Source organism: Vipera berus (genome assembly GCF_964194415.1).
Source record: "Vipera berus genome assembly, chromosome: 9".
NCBI lineage: Eukaryota > Metazoa > Chordata > Lepidosauria > Squamata > Viperidae > Vipera > Vipera berus.
In genome coordinates, this window is record NC_138212.1 from 19,163,593 (window position 1) to 19,190,523 (window position 26,931).

A 26,931-nucleotide genomic window follows, 5' to 3' on the forward strand; every position below is an offset into this window, starting at 1 on the left:
TTCTCATTGCAAAATTTAGGCTTAAACTGAAGAAAGTAGGGAAAAGCACTAGGCCACTCAGGTGTGAACTAAATCATATCCCTGATGAATATACAGTAGAGGTGACAAATAGATTTAAGGAATTAGATCTGATAGACAGAGTGCCTGAAGAACTATGGATGGAGATTCACAACATTGTACAAGAGGTAGCAACTAAAAACATCCCAAAGAAAAAGAAATGCAAGAAAGCAAAATGGCGGTCTGAGGAAGCTTTGCAAATAGCTGAGGGAAGGAGGGAAGAGAAAGGCAAGGGAGAAAAAGAAAGACACACCCAATTCAATGCAGAATTCCAGAGAATAACTAGAAGAGATAACAATGCCTTCTTAAATGAACAGTGCAAAGAAATAGAAGAAAACAATAGCATAGGGAGGACCAAGAAAATTGGAGAGATGAAGGGAACGTTTCATGCAAAAATGGGTATGATAAAGGACCAAAATGGCAGGGACCTAACAGAGGTAGAAGAGATTAAGAAGAGGTGGCAAAATTACACAGAAAATCTATACAAGAATGAACTTAATGTCCCTGATAATCACGATGAGGTGGTCACTGACCTTGAGCCAGACATCCTAGAATGTGAAGTAAAGTTGGCCTTAGGAAAGCTGAGCAACAACAAAGCTAGTGGAGTTGACAGTGTACCAGCTGAGCTATTCAAAATCTTAAAAGATGATGCAGTAAAAGTGCTACACTCAATTTGCCAGCAAATTTGGAAAACTCAACAGTGGCCACAGGATTGAAAAAGATCAGTTTACATTCCAATTCCAAAGAAAGGCAGTGCCAAAGAATGTTCAAACTATCGCACCATTGCACTCATTTCACATGCTAGTAAAGTTATGCTTAAAATCCTACAAGCTAGACTCCAGCAGTATGTGGATTGAGAACTACCAGACGTACAGGCAGGAATTTGAAGAGGCAGAGGAACTAAAGATCAAATTGCCAATGTACACTGAGTGCCAAAGAATTGAGGCCTTTGAACTGTGGTGCTGGAGAAGACACCTGTGAGTCCCTTGGACTGCAAGACGATCAAACTGGTCAGTCCTAGAAGAGATCCACCTCTTTAGAAGCCCAGATCCTGAAGTTGAAACTCAAATACTTTGGCCACCTAATGAGAAGGAACGACTCAATGGAGAAGAGCCTAATGTTGGGAAAGGTTGAGGGCAATAGAAGAAGGGGAGGACAGAGAATGAGGTGGCTGGATGGAGTCACTGAAGCAGTAGGTATGAGCCGAAATGGACTCCAGAAGATGGTAGAAGAGAGGAAGGCCTGGAGGAACATTGTCCATGGGGTCGCGATGGGTTGGACATGACTTCACAACTAACAACGACAAAAGGATGAATAATTCTAAAGAAACTTCTTTGGGGATCTGAACAATCATCAGAACAGCTGCTGAGGGGAACTGTTTAGAAGGAAGTGAGATCAGAGCAGTGGATCTTTTATGGAGGCAATAGTGGCCATTTGTGAAAAATAGAGGACATTGGGGTCCTTTTAACTAAAGGAGAAATGTCAGGGGTGAAACTTACACTTCTATGACTTTGTCTTCTCCAGAGCTTCCATCAAAATGCCATTTTAAGTCCCTAACTTCACTTAAATCTCTTTTCACAACTGTTGATAATAGTTTGACTTGGTTCAATATAATCAGCATCCCATAGCCATATGTCACCTAATGATATTATTACCAGTAATGTGTGCTACATTTATGACTGAAATGGTGAGTTTCATTATATAGCTTTACTAGACTGTAAAGGCATGAGAGTATGCATGTGTATGTGTAAACTAAACTACCTAAATTGAAAAATCTGGGATGAAGGAAAAATGTCTATGTTGGTCAAAGAGACCCATAGTCAAAATAGCATTAACAGGTCAACCCTGGTGGTACAAATGCTTCTGTTTAGCCCTATTAATTCATACCATGTTTTAAGGCAGCTTCCTACAATCTGGTGCCCTCCAAATGTGCTGGCAGCACAGGTACAATAATTCCCAGCTAACGAACAACCATGGTGGCAAAGAATTCTGGGAACTGTAATCCAACCCATCTGGAGAGCACCAAGTTGAAGCAGGCTGTGTTGGTAAATAATAAAAGATGAAAAAGACAGGTTGGGTCTATAACATAAATCAGCTATTGAGAGAAAACTCTGCATGGTTTGGAAATATGAAAGTAAGGATAACAAATAAGTGGAAAGTTTTCCTCAAGTGAATTTGACAAAGGCAGGTTTTTTGACAACAGAAGCCACAGTATCTCTGAATAGTGACACTATACAGTACAGTGTACATCAGGGCTCTTCAAACTTGGCCCTTTTATGACTTGTGAACTTCAACTCCCAGAATTCATCAGCCAGGCATACTGGCTGAGGAATTCTGGGAGTTGAAGTCCACAAGTCATAAAAGGGCCAAGTTGAAGAAGCCTGGTGTACGTCATCAGTGCCAGCTGATGCCTGAAGGCCTTAAGTAACATGTCTTAGACACTGGGTTCTAATTATTCTATATGAAGTTATTATTAATACTATTATTACCTTCCATGATTCATACAAGCACGAACTTCAGCTATCAGAATCTTCAGCCATATCTATGCCAACTGGGAAACTACGAGGGCTGTAGTCCCTCCATTTTGAGGTTGTGCAAGAAGAGGAAAGCTGGTTTAACATATGAATGTGTGCTGCGTCTTTGGTTCTGGCTTATTACCAAAGCCATAGTGTTAAATCTCAGTTGCATGGAGGTACTGTGCCAAAGGTCTATAGCTGAGCTTTGCAAGGAGTGGATTTGAGCAGAGCCATTTCTCTTCACCTGTAATTGCATGATGTTCCATGCTTCTGAGTATATGCATATGTATGTTTTCCTCCCACTTGTCTAGCCCCTTATTGCAGCCTCCCTCCAGCACCTCTCCATGGCTCTATCCTCAGCCACTCCGGCCTGCAGCCAGGAAGCACCATTTGGTTCGGTTGTGACACCGGCTACCGCCTTGTTGGCCACAGCTTTTCAACGTGTTCGAGACACCCCCAGGGTTACCACCACTGGAACAAAGCCATTCCTCTGTGTCAAGGTGTGCAGGAGACAAATGACAACTGTATACTTTCCTGTTGTTTATTTGAACATTTATCCTACCCTGTCTTGCAACAGGCTGTGTGTTACAATAATGTAAGGTCTAAAAGGGCTGGCTATCCTAATGCCCAAAATGTTGCACAAATGTTATATGCCCCGATTATTAGAGTTTAACTCAGGCAAGACTGTTTTTCTCTTTCTCTGTTTTGGAGTAGTTGATTTTTCCTCTTTCTGTCATTTCTGCATCTGCTCTGACATATTCAGTGGTTCCATATTTTGTCAGTTGAGTGGATAATTTGACCATCCATTGGACTTTGTGTCTTATTTCCAATGGTCTCTGTCACAATGAAACTTGGCATCAGAAACATTTGATGTTGTTCAGGGAAGGCATATAAAGCTATGTTTTCAAAATTGTTGCAGGATATCCCAGCTTTTCCCAAAACTACCCTTCAAAAGGAAACCTAAAAGTAAGTGTGGTTTCATCCCCAGCAGAAAGTAATTCCTTGGAGTCTTCTAAAATGGGGCAGATTTAAGGTAGTCTTTAACTGTCACCAGATCTTTCTGGTGAACTTTACACCATTTATCTGAGCAGAGCAGAGCTATGCAAGTCTTACTAATAATACCCCTTTCTCCTTAAAAGAGGAGAACTAAGAAACGAAGAGAAGCAGTTCAGCCTAGTCAGCACACCTGTAGTTGCCATGGCAACTATAATTTTCAAAACCCCACCAGAAGCTACACATTAAAACCCACAGTGCAATATGTTTCTACTTGCAAAGGCAGGAATTAATTATTATTGTGTTCTGGAATGAAGAGTCAGCTAATTTTACTGGGTGGAACCCAGGACATCCAAAGAAATACTACGGATGCCCTGGGTTAATAATTAAAGAGTGCCAATAGAAGGGACTGTCTGTAGCTGAATGTTGAGTTGTGGAGTCCATGGTGTTCTCTGAGCTTTGTTGTTTGCTTGCAGATATTTCACTCCGCAACTAGATAACATCTTCAGCAAACAATCAAGCTCAGAGAACACCAAGGACTCCATAATTAAAGAGTTTTTAGCACCATGCAGATATTGTTTTGAAAAAATGAGGAAGGTTTTGGCAGGTATTCCTGTGGAGATAACAAATATAGGACGATGCATTTTATTTATTTTGCTTTAACAGCTGCTGCATTGGGTGAAGGGAACAAGAAGCACATTTGGTTCATTGGCAATAGAACTTGGTTGTCTGCAGCAACTTGAGTTTTTGTTCTCTTCCAGAAATGTCTCTGAGTGTCCGTCAGCCTACTGACCATTCATAGGTCACACTACTTCATGGGGTGGTACTGAAATATTCAACTATGGCTAGCTAACTTGAAGGGATGTGGTGGTTCAGTAGGGACGCAGTGGCTCAGTGGGTTAGGACGCTGAGCTTGTCGATCAGATGGTCGGCAGTTTGGCGGGTCGAATCCCGAGTGCCGCGTAACAGAGTGAGCACCTGTTACTCGTCCCAGCTTCTGCCAACCTAGCAGTTCGAAAGCACATAAAAAAATGCAAGTAGAAAAATAGGGACCACTACGGTGGGAAGGTAACAGCGTTCCGTGCGCCTTTGGCGTCTAGTCATGCCAGCCACATGACCACAGAGACGTCCTCGGACAAGCGCTGGCTCTTCGGCTTTGAAACGGAGATGAGCACCGGCCCCTAGAGTCGGAAACGACTAGCACGCATGTGCGGGGGAACCTTTACCTTTACCTTTACCAGGTAACTTGAAACATGACACCTACACATTTTCACTAATATCAGTTTCTGCGTAAGATAAACAAATGGACAAAAGCTTGATGATCCATGGTTGTTGTTGTTTTTATTTTAAAGGTTCCTACAATTGCTTGGGGAATAAGAGACAGAGGCCCTGGTTTATGACACAAGGACAGCCTCAGAGGCATTAGTATGAATGTTAGGGATCCAAAAAACCAGGGCATTTCTACTCAACCTTTAGAATTTCAGTATTTATAGTCACAATTACATCTGGTGTCATGTTCAGGAACATTAGATCTATCAATCCATTAACTTAGATCACATTTTTTTTCTGAATAAACCACAATGACTGTGGTTCACTTGGAAGAGTTAGCCATAAACCCCAATTAACGAAGTCCACCCTCTGGGTTCACAAACCAGACCAGCCATATTTTGTCTTAGATCTGTCTGTGAACCCCAGCTATTTTGCATTTTTGAACCCCATAATTAGGCATTGTTTTTTTCCTCTTTAAAAATCATGTCCCAGTGGTGGGATTCAGCCGGTTCACACCACTTCGGCAGAACCGGTAGCTAATTTTTTGTCACCCAGGCCCGGAATGGAATTCTGGAAACGGCATCCACACAGAGAACCGGTTGTTCACCTGTTGGAATCCCACCACTGATCCAGATGCATGCCTTCTCTCCAAATATGTAACACAGCTCCAACAAAAGATGTGAGGTGCCACTTGCTGCAAACAACTCAATCATTAATCTGAGACCTGGCAGGGTTGAATAAATCTGGGGGGGAAAAAAACATTCCCTGTAGATCTCTTGCCACCATTGAAATCCAGACTCTGATGGGAAGACAGTTAAGGAAGGTGGGGGGGGGGGAGATAAAGATCAGAGATTGTCTGATTAGACTTACTTAAGCTTCATTTAAAGCAGATTCATTTGTAATAATAGCCTTGCTCCTTGGGGGTTCAGTGAGGCAGAATGATCTGTTTGAGTTCCTGCTAACCAGCCAGCCCCCACCTCGCTGCTTCTCTGAACTCTTTCCAAAACAGACTTCATTGCTCTTTTATTGCTTCCCTTGACCTCTAGCCACTCTTTGTCTTAGCGTCTCTCAGGAACCTGCTTCCTCTGATTCTTTAAGCAGCAGCTGCTTTCAGGTTTCCACAATCAGATTTAAAGTTCTTTGCTGCCCTTGTAAACTCATTTTAGGCTGTGGGAGTCAGGGTTTTAATGAACTGGTAAATCATTGGGTTTAGCTCTGGATGTTTTTTTTTCCTCAGGCATGCTTGTTGAAATATATCAATGCCAAGAAACCTGAAGTAACATCAAACCTTTCCTGGCAAATCTTTGTCAAAAGTCATATAGGCAGAGTCCTTGCTTAATGATTGGTTGTTTTACAACCATTTGAAATTAGTCTGTGGAGATTCTCAGTCCTCCAGGTCGTGGTTGTCCCCAAAGGGCTTTTTCAAAAGGCGACTGGACTTTGTTTTTCCTTGAAAACATTTCATTTCTCATCCAAGAAACTTCTACAATTCTGACTGAATGGTGGAGGATGGAAAGAATTAGATTTTTTGCAGTCAGCTGCAAAAGAAGCTTCTTGGAAGAGAAACAAAACATCTTCAAGGAAAAACCAAGTCCAGTTGCCTTTTTGAAAAAGCATCTTTGGGACATTCAAAATCAGGAAGGCCACAAGATGGGTGTTTTATGGCCCATAAAGCACTCCCAATCATTGTAAATAGTCACACACATACACCCCATGGTTACATGACCGCATGTCAGGTGGGCCAGGCTTTATAACAGTTACAGGTTCCACACTCACAAAATAGCAATTTGCAAATTTTTTTGCTCCTATATGGCAAAAACCTCAGTTAAATGAATGGGTTCACTTAACGACTGCCATGAAAAAGGCTGGAAGATTGCTTCCAGTCACCATGGTGCCTTGACCTACAACAGCAGTAAAATTAGGACTGTAATTCTGGACCCAGTCATGGACATAAATTGAGGACTACCTGTAATGATATGTTCCTTTAGCTTAAACATTTTGCTGATACCTTACTGTTTTGTCCAATGTTCCTTAATTTTCTTTGCATCCTGGAGCTGATAAATACAAGCATCTACACAGATAAGCTCAACTTAAAATGCCAATATTTTTTATGGATGATCATAAACCCTAATATAAAAACAAATAGCAAATACCTATTCTTCTTTAATAATCCAAGTGATTGTGTTCAGTCTCTCTGCATCCATTTTGGATGATGCTCCCAAATTATCCTCTTAAATTGCCAATCTAATCTGTAAAATAACAGATGTTCTGTTTCATTGCTGTAAAGATTCCATCATGCCATATTCTGCAAAAGGATACTAAATGCTCCAAATTAGAATGCTGTTTTGATGCAAAAGAGCACAAGAGATGTTTCCATCTTGTTTGATGAACCATTTGCTAAATCCAAGAACTTGTAACTGAGTCTATTCCTGCCTGGCCATCTGTACTAGAAGCAAAGTAGATGGAAGTCAAGGGCCTTCTCTAGTTATTTAATGAGCTTTGGGTAAATTGCAACTGGTCTGAGCAGAACTACATTAGGATTAACTAGGCTGTATGTTGACATAGGATTCATAGAAATTATCCAGATGAAGACTGCTGCAAGATTTTAAATGCAAGTGTGCCAGGTGTTTAAAGATAGTTAAGACGCACCTTTCCTAACTAATATATTTTATAAAATGGTATAAGTGGATCTATCTGTCTATCTATCTATCTATCTATCTATCTATCTATCTATCTATCTATCTATCTATCTATCTATCTATCATCTCAGAACTTTTGCAGCAAAACTGAAAAAAAACTGTCTAAAGTGGGTTTAAAAGTAATCAGTGCCAGAAAAGGAATAACTCCAAGGGACTGAGATTCTTTGTTAATCAAAACCCCAATAAAAATCTGGAAGAGGGAAGCCGAGTCAGGTACATCAAGGCAAAGGAGAGACTCTGAAGGAAAGTGCAGCAAATTCTTCTTTCAAAAATAGTTTGTCCATAAGATTACTAGACCCCAAACCCTCTCTGAATATTGGAGTCTGGCTGTCAACAACCTGGGGGCTGTTATTTAAAGAATTCCTCTTTGACCTCAAGATAAAGCTTGCTCTTTTCTGAGGTTGAATTCATTTCCTCTTGGTGGGAGGCAGATGAGATAGAAATGCTGCCAGACACTTCACTTTTCGCTGGTAAGGTAAACTCCCCTTTTGCTGGTTTTCATTAAAGCTCTAGCAGCTGAGACTTTCGTTCTCTCACTTGTAATAAAAGCCTGGAATGACAAACTACTTTGTCTTTTTGTTCAGGCCAATGTCATTCTTGATTTCCCATGATCTTTAGCCCATCTGATAAAACTGAACTTAATGGTTGGAGAGAGGGGACGTTGGAAATGTGTGATGAATTCTTAGTTTGCCTCTTTTGAAATATTTCCCTCTTGCCCATTCTTCTCCGTCCTGCAGAATGTTCTGGTTTGCCTCGTATTCACTCTCCACAATACAGGTAATCCTCAATTTACAACCACAGTTGAGGCTAGAATTTATATTGCTAAGTGAGAAATTTGTTAAATGACTTTTGCCCCATTTTGCGATGTTTCTTGCCACATTGGTTAAGTGAATCAGTGCAGTTAAATTAGTAACATGGTTGTTAGGTGAATCTGACTTCACTTTGCTTGTCAGAAAGTCACAAAAGATGTCTATGGAGGTTCTCAGTTATGGTTGTGTACATAAATCCTTCCATTTCCCACCATCTAGTCACAGCTGAAGAAGCTTCTTGGATGAGAAGCGAAACCTCTTCAAAAGAAACACAAGAAAGTCCAGTTGCCTCCAGGGGGGAAAAAAGGACCTTTGGGATTCAGCCAGTTTGCACCAGTTCAGGAGAACTGGAAGCTAATTTTTTGTTGACTTCGGCAAACTTCGGCTGAAACCCTAGCCTTTTTTTGCAAGGCCCAGAACAGACCACCGGAAATGCATGGATGCCACTTCTGGATGTCCATTCTGGGCCTCAGAGGTGCAGACTCAGAACGGACTTCTGGAAGGTGGTGTCCACTCAGAGAACCGGTTGTTCAGGCATTTGAATCCCACCACTGCTTTGGGGTCACAAAAGATGATCACATGACCCCAGGACACTGCAACCATCATAAAAATGAACCAGTTGTCGAGCATCCAAATGTGAATCCTGTGACCATGGGATGCTGCAATGGTCATAAATTGAAAAAATGGTCACAAGTCACTTTTTCAGTGCTGTAATGGTCACTAAATGAACTGTTATAAGTCAAGGACTACCTGTAGTTAACTTGCATTTATTATTTAAATTTGTTAGCCACACACAAAATGAGGGAAAATATAAAAGCAGCTAAAGCAGGGATGTCAAACTCAATTTCATTGAGGGCCACATCAGCATTGCGGTTGCCCTCAGGGGGCCGGGTGGGTGTGGCCTGGGTGGGCGTGGCCTACTGGGTGGGCGTGGCTAGAGTGTGTATGGCCTACTGGGTGGGGGTGGCCAGCTCTACATCGTTCGCATCAAGGGTGCCTATGGGGGCCTGGGCAGGAGTGGGACAGATCTGGGGGTCTCTGGCAGAAGGAGGGTCTCTGGGCCAGGGCCAAGTGGGGGCTGTTCCCTCACTGTTTCCAGGATGGCTTCGCGGGCCACATGAAACCACTTTGCGGGCCAGATCCGGCCCCCGGGCCTTGTGTTTGACATGTCTGAGCTAAAGCATCAAATCAGGCAGACAGCCCAGACTAAAATAATCTGATAGACAGCAAAAATAATTGAACAAACAATAAACATCAACTCCAGGTCTGGGACCAAAGCCAGGAGTTGATGTTTATTTAACTTGTAATCAGAGAATATAGTTTCTACAGTAGCAACCCTCAGTCAATATCTATGATTACACAAATTAGAATAAAACAGGTACCTCTCCAAACCCTGAAAAGAATTGCGTAAACAATTTACATGAATGCAGTGGTGCTTCTTGTAATGCCCTGTTTTGCTACGGTGATTCCCTTTATCTCATGTAATGAAATTCTCTTTAGTTATTTCATGTAACAATTGTTACGGAGGGGGAAACCCTCTGATTATCCTGGATGCTTGTGTTCCTTTGCATTAGATGACAGTAGTAATAAGTGGGTAAAGGAAATAGATATTGTACATTCCTACAAAAATGGAAAAAATATGGTAGGAGAAGAAAGGGAGTGTAGCCACAGTTTTAAAGCTATCCTGAGATCAGGAAACTGGCTTCTCGGAGAGTCCTAAGTGGGACCTTTTCTGGGCTTTTGCAACTTACTTCTAAAAGGCTGGCATTATTTCTCCAAGCAATAAGAGATACTAGTGAGTTGCTTCTTCACACTAATTCTTGGGAATCAAGCCTTTAGTTGTGAACAACCAAGGAAGCTCCATTACTTGCAAGAAGGAGATAGAAACCATATAGACAGCATTGCACAGGTCCAAAGAACATCATGATGCTATGAATTCAGTGGAATTTCCCCCAATTCTCCTGCAGAGATAGGTCCCCCTCTCTCTCTCCTTCCCTCCCTCCCTCCATATTTAGTAGACCAGGGGTCTTCAAACATGGCCATTTTATGATTTGTGGACTTCAACTCCCAGAATTCCTCAGCCAGGAATTCTGGGAGTTGAAGTCCACAAGTCATCAAAGGGCCAAGTTTGAAGACCCCTGTAGTAGACTGAGCAGTCTTACAGTCACAGGACACATTTAAACAAGCCTCCTTTGGAAAAATGCCAGAACACCACAGCTGTGGGTGTTAACAGTTTCCCCTCCTCTTCTTGAATTGGAGCTCTTTTAAGTTGACGATCCATCCCTTCTCCCTCTTCCCTGCTGTCCCTTTGGGATGTTGCAAACCTCAGTCCTTCCGCAGACAAATCCTTGGGCAATTCTCTCACCAGTGAAGTTTGCTGACCTCTCTCTTGCCTGAGCATTTGGAAACCACCTCTCCTGATTCTTCTGTATCCCCAAGAGCTTTAGGAAACGAAACCTGATTTGGGAAGGGAACTGCAGATAGGAAAGCCTTAGCTTCTTCCCTTGTACTTCTTCTACTCCTTATTGATGAGTAGTCTTTATTTTACTCACCTATCTCCTTGGGTTGCCTTCCTTAGACTACCCTTCAATGTTTGTTAGTCATGACACCAGGTTATACTACTTCTGCTCCACCCCATGCTCCGTACATCCATCTCTCTCTCTCTCCTAATTCTTGAGCCCTATCTATCTATCTGTCTGTCTGTCTGTCTGTCTATCTATCTATCTGCCAACTATCCTTATCTAACTATCATCTATCCTCTATTTGTGAACTATCTGCCAACTATCTATCCTCATCTATCTCTTGAGCTTTGGAAGGGGGAAACCATTTAGGTCTCTAGTTCACTGATCCCACCATGCTATAGCAATTAGCTTAATATTTCCTTAATCTCTCTCTCTCTCTCTCTCTCTCTCTCTGTGTGTGTGTGTGTGTGTGTGTGTGTGTGTGTCTGAGGATCCTCTTTCTTCTGATTCTTTAAAGTGTAGCTTATAGACATTTAAACCCCTTATTTTTCCTGCAAACTCTTTATCAGTTTGGATCAGACTTTTTACCTCCTTCAATAAGTTCTCAAACTTCAGTGCAATCAACCAGGCTGAAGGATATCTATTCCACATCAAATATACAATATTCCAAAGAATGTTTTCATATCTGAATACACATTTTTCACTACGAGTCTCAACTGGAGTACAATATTAAGAACTCACACTGCTTTATATGTTTCACTTCCACTCTTCTTAAGTTAAAGTGTTTTGATCTAAACTGATTAATTTTATACTATATTAACATCTCTCTAAGACTGAGTAGTCCATGAGTAATGAATATTCATGCAAACACTTCCTTCTTTTCCTTATGTTTTTTTTTATTTTTTACATATTTTTATTTTAAAAAGTAACCTGAACAAGTAGATTTCCAAAAGCCCATGGATAACTACCACAATCTTCCCTAGGGATGGAATCCACCGCTGAAATAAATGTTCTGCCTATGTTTTAGGCTCTGATGTGGATCCAGAAATTCCCTTTCTCCCAGGCATGTACTCTTGATGAGTTAGCCCCATTCAGAAGTTTGGTGTTATATCAAGTACTGAGGAACCTTCCAAGATTAAACTCTATTATTCCTTCTTGAGATGAAGTTTTAATTTATCCATCTTGTAGCTCATCGGTGCCTCCAAGCACCCGTCCACACTTCCAGCATCCTATTCCAAATCAGATAGCAAGCTATAGTCATTTGTTTTATTTATTAAGTTTATATACTGCCCATTTCCTGATACAGCTATTCTCGTATGATAGGCAAGCCTTGCAATGAATTCTCTTGCTCCGTCCTAAATCTCAGGACTGCTACTGCTGTAAAGCCTACATAAAACATGTTCAGCAAAGCCCCCCCCCAAAAAAAAGAAGAAGAAAAATGTAGAAACTAAAAAATGCCCCCAAATTGCAGGGCTGAGCAAGTCGGAATTCTGCATGGCATCAGTGACTAATCTTGAAACAGACCAGTGCTGATTCTTGATCTTTTTGGAGTTGTGCAGATGGACAAAGGGATAACAATGCCTGTATAATTCGCGTTGAAAGAGTGAAGCAGCCCCCACCCACCCCCTCCCTGCAACCTGCCCACCCACATGCAAAACCCTACAGGGGCCAGAAGAAGAACAGAACAGTTAACAACTGGCAGTCAGTTTGGGGCGCCTGAGCTTTCTGTGTGGCCCTACAAATTACTTTGATAAGGTAACCCCTGAAGGTTGTAGTGATTACAGAGCCGAATCAGTCAAAAGCATGGATCTTCCGCTGCCTGTCCTTTCCCTTTGCTGTCACTGCTACGTGAAATTGGTATTCATCACACTTAGCCGTCTAGACGCCTGGCCTTGCCAGAGGTTTTGCTGAGCGAGCTCCTTAGTGGTTTGGGTGACATGCACACAATCATCTTCACAAAGCTAGGATGCGACTGGTGACATCCACTCTGGCTGGCTGGATCTGTTTTCCTTCCTTCCTTCCTTCCTTCCTTCCTTCCTTCCTTCCTTCCTTCCTTCCTTCCTTCCTTCCTTCCTTCCTTCCTTCCTTCCTTCCTTCCTTCTTGCCAGCCAGCCGGCCAGCCTCCCTCTCCTTCCTTCTTCCACTATTCCTCATCCACTCACCTTTCCCCATCTTTCTTCTTCCTTCCTTCCTTCCTTCCTTCCTTCCTTCCTTCCTTCCTTCCTTCCTTCCTTCCTTCCTTCCTTCCCTGCTTATGCTAATTATTTCCAATGCACTAGGCACTATTGTAGAAGGAGCCTATGTCCTTGATTAAGAAAGGCTGTGCTGTAATAAATTAGACCTTCATATTCTGCTATCACTGTAGTGTTTCTTTCACCATCTACTATAACTGTTCTTTCAAAATCCCTCTCCAGCCGCCTACTATTCCTTCTTCTGTTTTTCTCATGAAGGGCCTTTTTTAAAATCTAAATGCTATCTGGATGTTTATGCTGCAGCTTTAGCTTTAGCTTATCATTTTACTTTGGCTTGTTTTTAAGCACAGATCCCTAATCACAATTCTGCTGGCTGTAGACCTCCCAACATAGCTTGCAGGCAAATGCATCCTGGGAAAAGATAGTCAGGTACGTCCACAGATTTGAGCTCATTTAATTGAAATGAAGTTTCAGCAGGTCACTGGCTAAATTGCTATTACAGCATAAAAAATATATGAATATTCTAATTACTCAGTGACAAATTGTCTATACAAAGACAACAGATTCATAAATGGTTGCTTTAGGAGAAAAACAGATGTTACTTCAAATACGCCAATTTTAGGATTCTGCAGGTCCTCACAAGACAGCTTCCAATCTGCAAAACAAACGGATCATCCAAATAAAATCAGAACAATGACACTAAAGCACAAAAAAATTAAATATGATCTGAAGATATACCAACAAAAGCAACAAAGGTACTACCAATTCTAACCCAACATTTAAAAGTATAAACATCAAATTAAAAAAATCCAAGTATATATAGTTCAAAATAAATAGCTATTTAAAGTTTGTTTAGAGAACTAAATTGACAGGTCTTAATCTGTTTCAGTAAGGATAAAAATGTCCAAATCAAGGACCTTAGTTGAAAAGGACCCATCCCTTGAATCTGTACAAAGAATTTGGAAGCCAATCTCAAAGTGAGGACAAAGTATGAGATCTTCATGTTATCTGGGCCCAAACCATAAAGGTCAATACCATTAGTCTGTTAAAGGTGGCCCAACAATCCAACATCAACTGATTTTCCTTGTCATCTTGCAAACAGTTATATAAACTGGGGTTTCTGATTGCCTTCAAAGATAGATCTCAAGTAGCATAAATCAAGGTAAGGCATAGCAGGGCATGGGGGACCTGAGGCAAGGCCTGTTCTTCACAAGCTCAAAACAGTTCTAGCTACTGTCCCTTTCTTTACTTCCACAGACAGCCCCAAGACTAGGCAAATCTTCCCTTTTCAAAAGGAACCATAATCTCAATCAATATTGTTCACAAATTAGCTGGCTTTTCAGTCCAAACATTGTCCCTCTATGGGGATTATGCATTAATTTATTTGCGTTTATCATTGGCTCATTTGGAAGAAGTCACACTGAAGTGTATTTGTATTTTTTGCAAAGAGAAATTCAAATAGTATGCTTGTACACACAGGGGTATCCTAGGAGGTTGGGAAAAGCATATGAGGGTCTTCAGAACTTGGGGATGGCAAAGAATGCATTATGCCATGTGTAGTGACAAGCATCACAACACATATGTGATGACTACATTAGACATAACAAGGTAAAGGTAAAGGTTCCCCCGCACATGCGTGCTAGTCATTTCCAACTCTAGGGGCCGGTGCTCATCTCCGTTTCAAAGCCGAAGACCCAGCGCTTGTCTGAGGACGACTCCGTGGTCATGTGGCCGGCATGACTAGACGCCAAAGGCACACGGAACGCTGTTACCTTCCCACCGTAGTGGTCCCTATTTTTCTACTTGCATTTTTACGTGCTTTCGAACTGCTAGGTTGGCAGAAGCTGGGACAAGTAACAGGCGCTCACTCTGTTACGTGGCACCCGGGATTCGACCCGCCAAACTGCCGACCTTCTGATCGACAAGCTCAGTGTCCTAACCCACTGAGCCACCGCGTCCCTTTACATTAGACATAGGCCACCCTAATTTCTTCACCTGCATCAAGACATCAAGTATATATTTGCAGCATTTGTGTTATGTCATAACACGCATGTCCTTGTGGCATCATTGTGGTTTACTGTGACTATCGCTTATATGCCTTGGATAGAGAAGGCTCAAGATAATGCAAACAGGTTAGATTTTGGAGCACAACTAACTATGGAAGCAAAGACTTTGTGTGAATGCAAGCAATCACTTATCTTGACTTTTCTTTCCAAGCAATCTCCTGTGGAGTTCCTAGAGCTCCGAAGAACGGGGTTATTTTTGGCCAGGAATACACCATGGGCAACAAAGCAGTTTATCAATGCAAAGAGGGCTTTCACCTCCAAGCCCAAGATAACTCCAGCGTAGAGTGCCTGACTACTGGACAGTGGAGCAATGGCAATAGTCCTCCTCCATGTGTGGGTGAGTCTAATGTGGTCCACCTTCAATCTTCAATATTCTTTGTCTCTTTTTTAAATATGTATGGTGCCTTTGTCTTAATAAGCATCCAGAATAATTTCAAAAGCAACCAGAAGCTTATTGTGTTGGAATTAAAAGACCACCTAGATGGTTAGTCTCTTGACAACACTGGTTAATTAGATTAATTACTGGGAAATTAGAAAAAGGATATTATATAGAAATCTAAATCTCCTGCTCCAGAGGGCCAGATATTTTCTTCTGTCTAAGCCCAAAGAAAGATCTCATGAGGGAAATCCTTCTGCTGGACTTTTTTTAGCTGGGCTGCTAATCTGCTGATGAAGATCCTACATTGAGAAAGTCAAAGGAACCATCCTCCCAGATTATTCTGTCCATGGTTTTAGTGGAGCAATTTAAAAGCCACTTTTGAAGCCTAATCTGGCCATTCTTTAGTTTCCTTGAGACAGAACTTTCCATGCAGGTATAACTCTTTCTTATATTGATTATTCCTATTATTTCATATGCAAATCAGAAGGTGGAGGCTCCATTGATAGCTGACACTGCTAAACACCTTTAATAGACTTGTCTTCCCATCTGTTTTCCTCCTATAGTTATCAGGTTCATTGTTCCCCTTGTTCGGAAATCATTCAATGTTGCCTCAGAGGTTTGTATCCTAACTTCATTCAGCTTTGTGACAAATTTGGGGCCATTTTCAAATGACCACCAGTTTGGGGGGAAAAAATCAGTTCAGACCGTACAGTGACAATGACAAATGCAACGTTCTCCTCTTATTTATAGCTTTCACCTGGCCGTTCTCAGCTAGAATGGACAGATGGATGGGCTTTTAGTTTGACTTAGATTGTTTCTCTTTTCATCTCTTGGTGAATTCAGCGGTCAGCTGTCCTGACATCAGTAGCATTGCTGTGGAACATGGGAGATGGAGGCTGATTCATGAGACCCAGTACCAGTATAACGCACAGCTCATGTTGATCTGCGACCCAGGCTATTATTACATTGGGTTCCGTGTCATCGGCTGCGAAGCAAATGGGAAATGGAGCATAGGAGAACCCATGCCAACTTGTAGAAGTGAGTGTGACAAATCAAAACAGTGTGAGCACCTGGGAGGATAATATGACACTGGGGGGGGGTGGTTGTACAACGATTGAAGAATAGCAGTTATAAAGACAAGAAGTATAAAAATATACATTCCAGATTAAAAAAAGAGCATTCAGATGCTACAGCTGACATAGGATATGACGACCTGGGCAGTAATAGGTATGTTCCAATATATTGGGTGACCCCGCTGCTTTGGGAGGTGCAATAATTGCCAGTTGGCTTCTGAGCATGATTCAAGACACCGTTTTTCACCTTTAAGGTCCTACAGGGCTCCAAACTGGTTTATCTTATCCACCTTCTCTTCTATTCATCTGCCCATCTGATCAAAATCAGACAGGGTTAACTCCTTCCAGGTCCCACCTTTATGATACTGTCATGTGTCAAGGGACCAGAAAGCAGGTTTTTCTAAATAGGTGTCCCCACTCCAGAACTCCCTTGGTGTTCTGCTCAGCTTAATCCGTCCTGGGCATTTAGGATACAGTCAACAACTACTTGTTCCATTTTAACTCAGCAGAATGGTATCTCATGGCCAAAGATAAAGCTTGTGATCATATAACCGATGCTTGGGGAAAGGTTAATGTATATTGTGATTGTGTTATATTTAGGCATGTTGGAGGATGTGGGTTTGGGATTTTTGATGAACATTACTCTTTACATCAATGTTTCTCAACTTCAGCAGCTTTAAGATGCACAGACTTCAAGTCCACGCATCTTAAAGCTACTGAAGTTGAGAAAGACTGCTTTATATTATTATGAGATTGTTAGCCTTCTGCAGACTTTGGGAATGGGTAACGGACAAAAAATAATAATAAATATACAAATATTTTATAAGGAATTAGTTCTGTTCCAAAACAATTATATGGTTGGGAAAGCTTCCAGAATACGCTCTTAGTGATATATCACTTAATAATACCTAGCACACCAATTTTATAGCTAACATTGTTTTCTTATAAAAGAATCATGCCGCCTCAAGTCTCACTTTTGTTGCCAAAGTTTTGTAAAGCAGGAGGATTTGGGAATCCATAAAAATTGGCTTAAGAGTTGTATAGTCACAAGAGCTAGTCACTTCTTGACAACTCGCTAAGATGCAGTTTAGTGAGTGCCATGAAATCCTCCATCCTATGTTCTACAAAGCTAGCCACTTGAGGTTGATTAAATTAAGGGTGATTGAGCAATCTACAAATTACTGTAACATGCACTGCCAAGTCTGAAGAGCCAATGAGCTCTCTTTTGTCCTAGGGTCCTTTGCTAAGTACCCTATGTTTGTTTGTGTGTGTCTTAATTTTAGTCATCTCCTGTGGAGACTTGCCTGTGCCATCCAATGGAAACAGGATTGGGACCTTAACCACTTATGGAGCTACTGCCATCTTCTCCTGCAATAGCGGCTACACCTTAGTGGGCTCTCGTGTGCGAGAATGTATGGCCAACGGTCTTTGGAGTGGACTAGAAGTGACATGCCTGGGTGAGTACAGGACTACTGTTAACCTGATCAACTGGGGGCCATTCATAATCCCAAATAGGAGACCTGGGCACCATTCAAAGGATGTTTCTGCACCCATCTTTAGAAAGTGATAGAACTAGACCTGCAAGCAGTGGATTAATCCACCACAATTTCAGTTGATAAATGTACTGTATAAGGGACAGCATTAATCAGCTGCTTTTAATTTATGTGTTGCATAAATTTCTTTCTTCTTCTTTCTGAAGAATGAAGTACTGTATTGTACAGGCCACTTGCTACCAAAAAGTTCTTTTATGTTGCTTTTGGTTAAATTAAACCTTATTTTACACATTATCAGTTCCAGATGGGGAAATGTCTTGAATAGTCTTAATAAACAGAATTAATGAAAACTGCAATGGATTCTTGCTGCTGTTCTTCCTTTTATCCTTGCTTTATAACTGTTTGATACATTCAAAAGACTTTTTAATTTCTCTCTCATTGTTGGAGTTGCCTGTTTTCATCTTTGGAAACCTGATATAATTGAACATATCTTTTAAAAACACTAGTAGTTTTTAAGATGTTTATAGGATTTTTCATCCAGTATAGCAGTAGATGAAAAACTCTATAAATATCTAAACTAATAAGGTTAGCAGTCTCTTGGCAATGTTGACTCACCACCCATATAAAGAAAGAGGAAATCTTATCTTGTTGTCATATCCAGATTTTTAGAGTTGATGCACACATAAGCAATGTGGAGACAAGTACTTTTAGAGACCTACAATTTGGGGCATAAAATCTGGAAGGGGTTTCCAAGTGGAAACAAAACTGGCTAAGTTCTTCTCATTAATTAAAATAACTAATGTTGCCATCTCCACCAACTCTACACTTTTTTCCATCCGTTCTTCCATTGTGGGAATTAACGGGTCTTTCCGTTCCTCGCCACTGTCAGCATATATTTCTGCTTTTGCTTTTATATTGTTTTAAGAACCTTCTGAATTAAGACAAAATTTGTAGTGCCTTTCTTAAGGTACACAGGTATCCAGGAAGGGTTCATTCTACATTGCACTATCACTAATTCTACTTTCTGTTTCCCCCCCCCCCACCTCCTCCTGTTTTCTTCTCCCTCCAGCCGGTCACTGTGGTGAGCCAGGTTCTATTGTCAATGGCCAGATCAATGGCGAGAACTACAGTTACCGTGGCAGCGTGGTGTATCAGTGCAACCCTGGCTTCCGGCTCATCGGCATGTCAGTTCGCATCTGCCAGCAAGATCACCATTGGTCCGGGAAGACTCCTGTTTGTGTGCGTAAGTATGTTGCCATTTTAATTATACAGCCTGACTCACAACTTTGATAGAGAGCTTAGGAAGAGAAACACCCCCCCCCCAAAAAAAAAGAAAGGGTCCAACTCTCCCATTTCCCAGTCCTGATTCCCGAAATGTCTCCTAGTTGCCAAAAATCTTGCAAGTTTCGATAGTTCCGCGTAAGATTTCGCAAGGATTTTTTGAGACTCCTGGCTTAGTTCCATCTTGGTCTATCACTTCTGCTCTCTTTCATCTTTATTTTTTATTTTTTCCTAATTATCGGTTTTATGCCATTTCTCTCTTTGATTGCTGGGGGCCACCCCAAAGGCTTTGGAAGTAAGTAGCAAACATTTAATAAAATGTTATGAAATCCAGTAGGAATAATTCTAGTTAAAAGTCACCTGTTTTGGACATCCCAAGAGGGCCTTTCCAAAAGGCAACTCAACTTCCTTGGTTTTTTTCCTTGAAAATATTTCACTTCTCATCCAAGAAGCCTCTTCAGTTCTGAGAACTATTCTGAGAATTGAGGAAGCTTCTTGGATGAGAATTGAAACATTTTAAAGGGGGAAAAACCAAAGCCCAGTTGCCTTTTGGAAAAGCATTTCTTGGGCAACCAAGACCTGGATGGTTGAGAATCTCCATAGAGACCAGTTTTGGAGTTAGTGGAATTCCACCCATTTTTTCCCACATAACCTGACATTAGCCCCTTTTCACTGACCAGCCAGGTAGTAACGGGCATAGCTTGATCACAATGGCCAGTTTTGGGATGTATGTTTAGTGCTGCCATTTAGCTCAACAAGGGAGAGTTATGATTTTTGATTTTTCAGCCACTGTTTCACTCCAGCTCTTTTTCTTGGAGGTCTAAATTTGCAAAACGGGCCAATTGACTGAATTTAGGTGTTCCCAGAACACGAGTAAAGGAATGAGATTATTAGCCTTGTGCTAGACAATTTAGAGCATAGGTGTCAAACTCGCAATATCATGGGACGTATCGCGACTTTTTCCCCATTGCCGGCAATGGGGTGGGTGCGATTTCGTTGTGACGCATCCGGCCCACAGGCCGGCAGTTTGACACCCCTGGTTTAGAGGAAAACATAAATCACTTTGGTTAGTTGATTGGGTTCATTGGTCCATCCTTTCATATTTCTAGAATTCCCCACTCCCTTCTGCAGACCCAGTAAAAAATGGGGTGAAAACAGAACTTCTAAGGACTGCATACTTTACTGGATCTAAAAAATGATTTCTGAAATATTCAGAGATGCATCGTAGGAAAATTAAGCTGTCCTACAATTTTGGTTTACCCAGTTTTATCAGCAGATCCACTGTTGGTTTGATTATGAGCCCATTCCAGACTTTATATCTGTGAAGTCTTTTCCTCTATGACAAATATTATAAAAATATCGTAGAGTCATATGGTGGAAGGGACCTTGGGAGTCTTCCAGTCTAACCTTCATTTGTCCAAGATGGTATGAGGCAGAAGTCCTTATACCATCCTGGACAAATGGTTGTCCCATCTTTTCTTGAAGACCTCCAGTGATGAAGCACCCACAATTGTAGGAAGCAAGCGTTCCATTTAACAATTCACTTAGGTGGATCTGCAAGAGATTCAACTTGCATAAAGAAGGACAGATCTATCAAGGATCGCACAAGTCATCATGGTTTTATGCTACCTTGAGCTTCAAAGGAATCACCCTTTTTCTCCTGTTCTACCCCAGAGCATTTTGGTTGCGTTCATATGAAAGAGGATGTTTGGCTAAGTACATATTTCATCTGATTCTCTTTCTATTCTTAGCTCTCTTACTTTGCATTCACCATAGTAATTTATTTGCTAAAGAATGCTCAACAATTCCACTACAGGTCTTCCTTTTGGGAACTAAAATTAATCACATATATTTAAAAGGCATTTAAAAGATGGATATAAGATGCCAAAGCAAATCCTACAAATTTCGACAGAGCATCTTCCCGTGGGAAGATCAGTTTGCTAATCTTCCATGTATATGGCAGCACTGAGACCACACAGGGGAAAAAACCAAGTTGCTTAAAACCTATAATTAACATTCTTTGATTGGTCTTCTGTGCAGTTGCCCAGTCACCTTCCCTTCTCATTGTGAATGCCTAATGCATTTTGGTACAGCCTGCAAGGAGTAGAGAAACCCTTGGGCCCTACCTGTGAGACATACAATCTTGTTGTTAGTTGTGAAGTCGTGTCCGACCCCTCACGACCCCATGGACAACGTTCCTCCAGGCCTTCCTGTCCTCTACCATCTTCTGGAGTCCCTTTAAGCTCACGCCTACTGCTTCAATGGCTCCATCCAGCCACCACATTCTCTGTCATCCCTTTCTTCTCTTGCCCTCAATCTTTCCCAGCATTAGGCTCTTCTCCAATGAGTCCTTCCTTCTCATTAGGTGGCCAAAGTATTTGAGTTTCAACATACAATAGACATACAATAGACCTAAGCTTTTCCAACATGAGGAGAGCTTTAAGACTCATGCTGGAGCCCATCCTCAAGACAAGTCCAAAAACTCTGAAGAGTAAACCTCTGGTCCCAGTGACTGACCCAGATTGGTTCTTGCAACATTATCCTGGGACACGTATGTTTGCCTTCATTCGTGAAAAATTGATGTCTCAGAGATGAGAATGGGTTGGAACAAGAGTGTTTTCCTTAGCACAATAGTGTGATATAACACCTGACTACCTCAAGCCAGAATATTCATGTTGGATTCTGGAAAAATCCCTCTTTCCAGCATGTTTTGTATGTGAACCTGTAAAAAATAAGGAATTATAAAGCTCTTTGACTTGCAACATGTTCTCGTGGCCTACAGCGTTTTAAGTTACAGTGTGCTGTTTCACTATTTTAAGGGAAATATTGTAGCACGCCCTTTATTTTATTTCCCAATACACTTTTTAGGAGACCACATTCTGTTTCAATGAGTGTACAGCTCTGAGGATTTTAACATAACATGTATGAGTTGATAAGCTTGGCTAAGTTGGATCCAAGGGGGGAATGTAGAGAAGATTTTTTTTTATGACAGTTATTTCTATTAAGTATTGAAAAGAGAAATTCTTGCTTCAGATTAAGCCCAGGTTATGGTGACTGTGAACACATTCGTATGTTGTAGTTTGCATGGGAATGGTATATAAATGGTTTAATATTTTTTCTGGGATTTTTAAATATTTCCTACAGTATATCATGTCCAACTGTTGTTTTTTTAAAATCAGCCAAGGTGAGCTAAATGCTGCCATCTTTATACCATCTTGGTATACAACTACATTAAAACATTGAGCTAAGTGTTTGAGGATGGTATCATTAGCCTTCACCAAACTCAGACGATTTGCACAAATTATTCATAGCTTCAGAGGAGTTTAGGCTTTCCGTGAGAATTGTAGTGATGAAACCTCGTTATGCTATTATTATAATTGACAATATAATAATAATAATATAATCTTCCTGCAACGATGTTTGTAACACCAGCAAACAACCCCATCTGCCTATCCCATGTCCTTGGAAAGAACTTGATAGATAGAGTCCAGTATGAACATCTAGCTGACTGTGCAACTATAATAATAATAATGGTATTATTATTACTGCACAATCAGCCAGATGTTTAGACCGGGTTGGCATTTTTATCCACCTTCCCAAGGACCTGGGATAGGCAGATATTAATGTTTGATGGCGTTAGAGGTATCATCACACAGTGGTGGGATTCAAATATGTGAACAACTGGTTCTCTGTGTAGTTGCCACTTCTGGAAGTCCATTCTGGGCCTGGGCATTCTGCCAAAGTGGTGCGAATTGGCTGAATCCCACCACTGTCATCACAGGATATAAGCTGTACCAAGTAAAGCTGCCTTTTACAATTGGCTGATGGTGATGTTAGTGCTCTTGATGTTTTGGAATTGTACCCAAGGCACCTATTGCTATTATTACTATCGTTGCTTTGTTTTTCCACAGTTGTTCTACTTTTATTTAAGACAGCAACGGTCAGGCTCTTTTTCACAGACAATAGTTGAAAGCAGTTCTTTGGATTATTTGTCTGTTGATTGTTACCTACACTATGGAAAGCACTATGTTCCTTGGAAAGTATTAGAATAACAATGTCTGGCCGAAAAGGAAAGCGGCTGCTGAAAAAGATACATGGTTAAAATACAGTTCTTCCTTCAAATAGCCTCCTTTCCAAACTGTCTATGGCAGGGGTCAGCAACCTGAAACAGTGAAAGAGCCACTCGGAACCGGTTCCCTCACAAAAGGAAAAACTGGGAGCCGCAAAAAATGTGTGCACATGTGCATGCATGCGCAAAACAGGGTTTGACTGAAGAGTGGAGCCAAGGCAAGATATGCACCTACCCTGCATATTGTTCGAACTTTTTTAGTCCCACTTTTTTTTTTTGGACTGCACATGGCAGAGGACTGGGAGCCGCAGGAGACAGCTGAAAGAGCCGCATGCGGCTCCGGAGCCGCGGGTTGCAGACCTGTGGTCTATGGAGATTCTCAAATCATCCAGTCATAGTTGTCCTCAATGCTTTTTTTTTAAAGGTACCAGAACTCACACATGTCATACAACCCGCCTTGCCTACCCTACAAGGTTCCATCCAGAAAAGGTGCCGGAACTCCATTCTGGGCGTTCTATGAGGAAAAAAAGCCCTGGTTGTCCCAAAGATACTTTTTCTAAAAGGCAACTGGACTTTCTTGTTGTTGTTGTTTTTCTTTGAAAACATTTTCTTTGAAAACTAAAGAAGCTTCTTGGATGAGAATCAAAATGTTTCCAAAGGAAAAAAGCAAGGAAGTCCAGTTGGCTTTTTGAAAGGAAAAAAAAAACCACACACAAACACACACACACACACACACACCTCTGGGACTCCTTTCCCAACCTTTAGAAACCTGCTGCTAAGCTTAGCTAAGGGTCAGCCTAGATAGGGGAAAGGGTGGCTTTCATAGTATGGCTTGAAAAGAAATCAGATGCTGCTAGAAGATGGGCACACCTGGGAGAAATCTCACTTGTAGCACTTCATTCTATTGTAGTTGGCATTTCTATGTCCTCGAGCCGGGGAACGAGGCAGGGATGTAATGTCTTGCATTCTCTCTGCAGCCATCACCTGTGGTCACCCAGGCAACCCAACAAATGGCCTGACCCAAGGCACTCAGTTCAATCTCAATGATGTGGCCAAGTTTACATGCAACGTTGGATATCACCTTGAAGGGACTTCCAAGTCCCAATGCTTGGCTAACGGCCAGTGGACTAAACCCTTGCCCGTCTGTCGCAGTAAGTTGTGCTTCTCTACCCCCCTCCTTCTCCCCACCCCCCCTTTATTATTTCTGCGATCTAAATCTGTTCTACAGCCTGCAGCAGCGTCTCTTCAGATGGAACCGCTGTCAGCCTATCCCGACTGTGCTTCTTTTCAACGTATCCCAGCAGATTCTTCAAGGCAAAAAGGGTCTGCAGCTCAGCACAGTTCAGCTTCAGTGTCGTGTGGAAAGTGTAGATAAAAAGAAAGCTCCCAGCCTTCAAACTAAAATCAAATTATAACGTTCCTTATTTCGTTTCAAAGACTTGCATGGCTGCCCATCTTAAATCACAACTCTGGGTGGCTCACAATCACCATAAAATGGCAAAAACCGTAAAACCATGACAACAGAAACTAAATGAATCAGGTCCACCCAAAATGCATAATTGTCATATTTCAGCCATTCTTTTAAATGAGTGCAGCGAAAGGCATAAAGAACCTAGGTCGGAGGTCCCCAACCTTGGCCACTTTATGACTTGTGGACTTCAACTCCATGCTGGCTGAGGAATTCTGGGAGTTGAAGTCCACAAGTCATAAAGTGGCCAAGGTTGGGGACCTCTGACCTAGAGTATTGTTTAGTTTTGCTTCATCATTTATATATATAATTGATGAATTATATATATATATAAGCAAGACAAGAAGCAATGGATGGAAACTAGTCAAGGAGAGAAGCAACCTAGAACTAAGGAGAAACTTCCTGACAGTTAGAGCAATTAACCAGTGGAACAACCTGCCTCAGGAAGTGGTGAATGCTCCAACACTGAAAGTTTTTAAGAAGAGACTGGACAGCCATTTGCCTGAAATGGTATAGGGTTTCCTGCCTGAGCAGGGGGTTGGACTAGATGACCTCCAAGGTCCCTTCCAACTTTTATATTATATTATATTATATTATATTATATTATATTATATTATATTATATTATATTATATTATATTATATTATATTATATTATATTATATTATATTATATTATATTATATTATATTATTATATTATATTATATTATATTATATTATATTATATTATATTATATTATATTATATTATATTATATTATATTATATTATATTATATTATATTATATTATATTATATTATATTATATTATATTATATTATTATATTTATTATATTTATTATATTTATTATATTATATTATGTTTATTATATTTATTATATTTATTATATTATTATATTGGGTGAGACAGAGTTGGATTCCTGCATAAGGATCTCAAGTAGATTTCAATTTCTAAATTCTTCTGGGTTGCAAAGAGTGCCTTGCTTTTGCTAGACTAGGATTGATATAGCCAGAATTTGAGTAATTCATTTTAACAAAAACTAGGTCTCTCTCCCTCCCTCCCTCCCCCCCCATCTCGAGAATGAGGGGAGAGGGAGAGGATGTCAGACTTTGAAAACCAAAACGGACATATTTCCTTTATTGTTACTCATCATTAGACAGAAATCTTGTCAAACTAAAGCTACTACTTGCACCATGAAGGATATACTCTGAGTACTCCTAGGGTGGAGCTTCACTGTCTTTTGCTTCTCCTGGGAATCCAGACTATGTTCCATCACAGAGGAGAACCAAATGGTGGAAAATTTTCACACAAGGATTTGATCCAGTGGCATCGGTGGGAAGGATTTAAAAGGTCAGGATGGCTGCTGCCACCACTTAATCAGAGCCCTACCCCTTTTTGATGTGTGTCACATGGATGACACATACACAAAAGAGGCGGCACTTCATCAGCCACTACTACCTTTTTGCTCACACTCACAGATACGCCTGATCTGATATATTGTCCTCCCATGTCATTTTAAAAAATGGAAGGGAAAAGCTGAGATTCCTTTCCTTCTTTGTAACAATTTCTCATTTTTTTTTTGTTAATATTCTTTTCATCTTCTGTGATTTGCTTGCAGTTGTAAATTGTACTGATCCTGGGCACCTGGAAAACAGCGTCCGTCAAGTGCAACCAAGTGGGCCTCACAGATATAGTTTTGGAACAACCGTCTCTTATCAGTGCAACCATGGATATTATTTACTGGGTACTCATGTGCTTACATGTCAGGGCGATGGTGTTTGGGACCGGCCACTCCCTGTCTGTCATAGTAAGTTCCTTGCTTTCCTTTTGCTTTGATTCCCATTCAGTTCAGAAAGCGAATGTATCATTTAAAGGCTCTTTTGAGATTGTAATTGCTTCCCCTTGCCCTCTTCTCGGCTCCATGAAAAAGGGAAAGAGAAACTCCACAGCTTATGCCAACCCTCCAGACTCTTAAGCAGAATCCCAAACTGTCTATTTATTTGTATTCCACCTTTTTACAAATAACTCAAGGCAGCGAAAATACCCAGCACATCTTCCTCCTCCTATTTTCCCCATAACAATAACCCTGTGAAGTCAGTTGGGCC

General features: G+C 41.0%; 1 protein-coding gene across 1 annotated transcript in view; it reads left to right on the plus strand.

Annotated features, from left to right (window-relative positions):
- CSMD2 (CUB and Sushi multiple domains 2) overlaps window positions 1-26,931 on the plus strand; it is a gene marked incomplete at both ends in the record, with an annotated part of 651,882 nt that overhangs the window by 585,397 nt on the left and 39,554 nt on the right. Inside the window, 7 exons of the mRNA XM_081334380.1 lie at window positions 2,885-3,073; window positions 15,215-15,400; window positions 16,286-16,480; window positions 17,799-17,972; window positions 18,976-19,251; window positions 24,336-24,509; window positions 26,445-26,633. Coding sequence (XP_081190506.1) covers window positions 2,885-3,073; window positions 15,215-15,400; window positions 16,286-16,480; window positions 17,799-17,972; window positions 18,976-19,251; window positions 24,336-24,509; window positions 26,445-26,633 — 1,383 coding nt within the window. The remainder of the gene's footprint in view (window positions 1-2,884; window positions 3,074-15,214; window positions 15,401-16,285; window positions 16,481-17,798; window positions 17,973-18,975; window positions 19,252-24,335; window positions 24,510-26,444; window positions 26,634-26,931) is intronic.